Raw genomic sequence first — 5,903 nt, 5'->3', positions numbered from 1 at the left:
TGTACAAAATAGTTGTTCACGTCGGGGAAATTTGGTGTACATTATGGAAAGTCCCAACAGTGACACGTAACGACTCAATACGGGGATTCCCCGATTAGTACACCCCACGGCCAAAAAATGATTGCGTTCAACTCATGTCTAACAGAAAAGGTTTGATATTAGAGGGGGTTCTTCTGCATTGCAACTGATATTTTCTTAATTGTGCTCATATCGATATCTGACATTATTTAGGGATACAAGAATCTATCCTTATTAAAGGTCTCTATAACATGTTTCCAACGGATTATTGTTTCACGACAAGTGTTTTCAAATATCAACATTGCTCATTTTCGTCAATCTGAAATCTGTTGTTTGGCAAAAATAGCAATAATCACGATCCTGTTTCTATTGTTGAGAAAAAGTCTTAATGGTTAGCGCGACGTTTGCCATAATCTACTCTAATGCTTGCATTATAGTCGTTCTTCTAATAACACTCATAATTTCTTTATTTCATTCATAGGGTTGATAAACGGCTCCACGCGTGTATAGGCAGAGACCTGCTGATATGGTAAGTTATACGTTTTGAGCCCAGCCACATGTATGTCGTGTGTAGCTGTCTTAGAGTAAGTGTAGTATTCGTCTCCATTCAAAAAGTAACGAAACGAGTGCAATTTTCATACATACGCACTCACATGCATGTATGTAAAGCTAGTTCACCTTTATCCGCGGGGTAACCTATATTCGCTATTTTCAAAAACACCGTATCTAGGGATGTCTGTTTCAAATCCGTAATATTTTCAATTATACCAGACTGACAATATTTTCAATTTGAACCCACCGTCTGTCGACATGTTGATGTCTCTAAATACCCTGTTTTTTTGTTTAAAATAAACAATGGATATAGGTTACCCTGCGGATAAAGGACGTACAACATGTGTGATCATTGACAGTCACAAATACCATAACTTTTATAGATCCTATTCGACAAAAGTACTAGAGTATGTCTACTGTTGTAATAATAAACTGTCTAAACAAAGCTACATGGAAACAGTGGTGGGAGAGGGCTTTATGAATAGCGGACATGTACAGTTTGTTGTAATATCAATTTCATCGCTCAACGGTGGTTTTCTGGCTCATCCCCTGCAGATAAAAGGCAACAAGATCCACCCTTCACCTCAAGTCCTGCCTCCCTGCAGTCAAAAAGATAGAATGGCAAACGACGGTGCTATTGAACTCCAACGTCAAAACGGCGAAAGAACTGAGGACCGCATAAAAGTTGATGTTGAAGCACAGAATGGACAACGGATCCAAACTGGTACTGCAGACAGTACACGATGCAAGTGTCTCAAAGACAACATTTGCTACATCATTGCCGGAGTCGCTATGGTAATAATCCTTGCGATACCAGTGACACTACTTGCAGTTTATTTGCCAGGTATAGTTTATTTCTTTGCATTCATGTTTCTTTTAATACCCATTGCAACCGACTAAATTACATTATTTTGCACGTTTGAAGTTGGTCGAAGAATCGCGAGAAAAATTGACGAAAGCGTGTGTATAATGTGTTTTTTAGGAGCGGAGCCACCAATTAACGGGACAGCAGTGCCCTTAGGTCCAGCGTCAAATGGCACAACGGCGAATCCCCCGGTTACTCTCCAGCCTACAAATACGATTCATCATACCACAACCAAAAGCATCCTCCCAGCCACAGCAACAGCGATTCAATCCGAAAGTACAGGTACATGTACTTGTCATAATACAATGCCAATCTTTCTTGCAACACAAAGGTATACACGGATAAAATTTCAACGACCACTGTCGCCTTCTTTGAGATCATTGCTAATGACTTATGATTTCAGAACGTAAACTCACGAGAGTGTATATCATGTTTAAAACCATGCGCCAGTTTTCACCTTTAGTACCAAGGTTTGTTTTGGTAGTGTGTGTTTGTTGCTCTAGTATTGGTTCAATACCTCTCTGTGGTACATAAGCATAGCTATAGATTGTAATGTGTGCTCAGCTCTTGACAGTAAACACTTTATCAGACTTTGAGCCCTCTAGCGACTTTCTCTGACACTGAAGTGAATCTCTAATATTTCCATGTATTGTTCGCATGCTGATACTATGCTGAATATCTACTATATCTAAATCTATCTATAATATCTATATCTATTAGGAATTTCCACTATCTGTGTACATACATGTCGTTTGAACGAAAACTCCAATATGTTATGTTCTACCAATCTGGTGAAATTATATTAAGAGATCTACTATGTTGTTTTATGAGAACTCAAAGTCTTCCGCACATTCTATTACACTTGCAGGAACAACACAGCATCCACGGACGCAAGAAAACACAGAATCAAGCGTGACAGACTCAACAACAACAACAACAATAACACCAACAACAACAACAGGAAAGTCGTGCAGTGACCAGAATTTATTTGAATGTAACAATGGGGATTGTATCAGTTTCGATCTGGTGTGTGACGTCAACGGTATCAAACACTGTCTGCCGGATGGGGAAGATGAAGACAACTGTCCAGGTAAGAACAACATTCAATTCATCTAGTATTTTCTATTTTTACAAGAAAACAAGCAGATATATAACATGAAATATAAACAAAAGAAAAGTACAACCATACAGATGTTTAATTACTGAATGTATAGCTGAATAATATCCATTACATTTTTGTAGGTAATAGTCTAATGAAGATACCGTTCCGATATACGAGGTACCGATGTAAATGCAGAAAATGAATTCGAATGATCGGTATAACAGCATAATCTAAGATGGAAACAGTGACAGTCTTACACAAAAAATAACACATTTTCTTGCTTGTCTGTTCTTTCAGTTAGAACTTGTGGTGCTGACCAGTTTACCTGCAATGACGGGACCTGTATAGCTGAAGGCTGGAGATGCGATAGGAAAGAGGACTGTCCCAACAAGGACGACGAGTTAGGCTGTACTACCATGATGACTACTACTACTTAGCTTGAACAGTTGGAAACATTAAATAGAATACAATATTCTTGGCCGTGGAGACAATGCTTTATCCATTGCAGCTTTGTTACCAAAAATCTTGAACAAACAACACGCCCTGAAAGGTTGGATAAAGCAACATGAACGCACGGTGTCATCATTTGTGACGTTTTACAAATGGCGAGGAATTTCCATCGGTTCATCATTGCAAGGATGAAAGAACAGGTGGCCAAGAGCTGCTTGAAGCAGAAAAGTCTGGATCAAGGGAAGGGAGGGGTTCCTCCTCCGGAGTGAAGAAACCCTGGCAGAAGTGAGCAACAAAAACTGATTCAGAAATTCTACCCTTGAGCATGTTCTTCATAGATATCTATTTTTTTTGTATACTGTATGAAGTGGTCTTTTGTGCGAGACTTCCTTCGCCACCAAATATAACGACCATGTCAGACTGATATGTCTACCTATAACGACGGGACTTGCAGAGACCAATTGCAAAATGGTGAAGAGAAGAGGGGCTGACCGAAACAGAGATTACGCAAATACAATAGTGCCGCAGTAAACGAACCCCGCAGTGCCGCACCGGTGCCCCAAGTGCAGTGAGATACCACCTTCAGGACCGTGAATAGGAAACTGAACAAATAAACTATGACGACGTCAGCTCACACTGTGCCCGTCATACTGCACATTCCGTGATATGATATATTCTAACTTGTCTGTGACGTCAGAGAACAAACACGTGGTGCTCACTTTGTAAGATAGTCCACGAATTGGGACTTTGGGAAGAGATAAGGGTCAATAAAACATACTGTCACAACGCTGTGAAACAGACTGAGTGTCAACAATTTTTTAAACATTCATGTCAATGTTTGTATAGTAGACCATGCAGTTGGAGTATCAAGACACATTATTGTATGTATATGTAATAACCAGTTGGGTAATTACCGCAAGTATGTCACATGTAGATTTACCTCCTTGTTCCGTCCTTTATGTGTAAAACTGGATCTGCAATTTGATGTGTGTATAAAACTGAAGTATGATTAAAATGTATTTTACTATATGTGCAATATGTATGGCATGATTTGATTTATGATTTATGTCCACCTATATGCTCTTTGTATTACCTTACAATTTGGTTAGCAAACGCGCGCGCACAGCACACACACACACACACACACACACACACACACACACACACACACACACACAAGCACAATATGTGTGTGTGTGTGTGTGTGTGTGTGTGTGTGTGTGTGTGTGTGTGTGTGTGTGTGTGTGTGTGTGTTTCAAACGTTTTTTCTTCACTATCCTACCAAACCCGCGGAGTAATACAAAAGCCAAAGGTGGATATTTATCTTGTACAGACCCTAACATTTCAGCATCTGGCCCCAAATTCTATTGTAAAAGAACCATTATTGTCTTGTTGACTCAGTGTGCTCTGTATACATGTAATACTAGTGGACTGTTTAGAGAACAGCATGGTTGAAGTATACACTTTCATTTACATGTAACATCAAACAGTCCTGTACCTGCAAAAAGACACTCTCTCGCACAGTCCGTCTTTTTGCAGCTACAGAACCGTGCTGCTGTTTTGTGTAGCCGTCAGTGCGTACTATTATTTTGTTGTATGCTGTTTGACGATGTAGTACTCAGCAGCGGATTCATAGCTGTATCACTTTGAACAGAGACAGTTTGAACTCACTTCACTGGACGCCATCCTACAAGGTAAATTCAGAACCACAAATTGTTATAATTTTTGTGAACACTCATACTTAAATTTACTTACAACAACTCTGCAGTTTTAAGAGTTGTTATAAGTTGAGTGTTTTATGTGTCTGAAACTATGGGAAGAGGAGAAAGATCACACTACCACCCTACCAGATTCAGTACCAACAGTGACTGATACGTTTAGGACATGTAGCAACATCATCAAATGCATGTATTCGTAATTTATTGAGCTATCACTGGCCAACCAATGAAATTAGATCACAATTCACGTTATAAAAAAGGGTTATTTCAAACACTAATGCTAGTATTTTCGTCCCTTTAATATGTGTATGTTCATGTTTTCCTTTAGGTGCATTCATTAAACCTCAGTCATCCAGAAGCCGACACAATGGTGAGACTTCATTTACATTTGTGATTATCTACATTTATACTTCAGAAATGACTTTGATAGTTGCTTAGATCATGCATAACACAGATGATTACAAAACAACCAAATTGAAAATAGTGACAGAATTTTAAACATTTAACTACAGAATCAGAGTTCACCAGAACGACAGCACAGAGGGCATCGCTACTTGCCGATCCCCAGTGGTGACACTGTGGGGATGGAGCAGCCGGAACTCTCGCAGATGGAGGAGGAAAATGGAGAGGGCGAACACTTCATCCGCGATTGCAAACCACGACGGTACACCTGCAATAAGTGCATGCGGAGTAAACGCGGTGTTATGTTGCTTTGCTTGGGATTGGTACTGATCATAGTAATTATGATAGCTATTGGAATTGGATACAATATCGTCCAACAGAGCACAATGAAACCACGACCAACGCCTACTACCCCTCCGATCATTACTACTATTCCTACTACTCCCACTCCCATGACTAACGGGGATTGCCCTAACTTTGCATGTGCCTTTACTTGGTCCGAATTTTTATTCGTCTCATTATGCAAATGTATTAAGTGTATTGTTGTCACCAATTCTAAGGGTGACGGTTGACATGACACTCAATGATTGCATTAAATAAGGTAAAACCCATGTATCACGTACTTAATAAAATATTTACACAATGTATGGCATCGTTTGCTTGATATCTATAGTATAAATACATATGGCAGTGACAGACCAAATTGTACTTTGTTTGCAGGTCAATTACATTATATAAATGACACATATAGGTCGATATGAATCATTCTTAATCAATATGTTCGATATGAATCAAT

The 5,903-nt window shown here is 39.3% G+C and overlaps 1 protein-coding gene across 1 annotated transcript; it reads left to right on the top strand.

The window, feature by feature from the left end:
* The first annotated feature begins 1,140 nt into the window (after positions 1–1,140).
* On the top strand, positions 1,141–3,813 carry LOC118404788 (low-density lipoprotein receptor-related protein-like). The gene is made up of 4 exons (XM_035804130.1): positions 1,141–1,414; positions 1,553–1,717; positions 2,304–2,525; positions 2,835–3,813. The coding sequence occupies exons 1-4, from the start codon at positions 1,189–1,191 to the stop codon at positions 2,972–2,974; spliced, it is 753 nt and encodes a 250-aa protein (XP_035660023.1). The 5' UTR covers positions 1,141–1,188; the 3' UTR covers positions 2,975–3,813.
* The last annotated feature ends 2,090 nt before the right edge of the window (positions 3,814–5,903 follow it).

Source organism: Branchiostoma floridae, chromosome 17 (genome assembly GCF_000003815.2).
Source record: "Branchiostoma floridae strain S238N-H82 chromosome 17, Bfl_VNyyK, whole genome shotgun sequence".
NCBI lineage: Eukaryota > Metazoa > Chordata > Leptocardii > Amphioxiformes > Branchiostomatidae > Branchiostoma > Branchiostoma floridae.
Note: the sequence above shows the minus strand (reverse complement) of the source record. Positions and strands in the feature narration are given on the sequence as shown.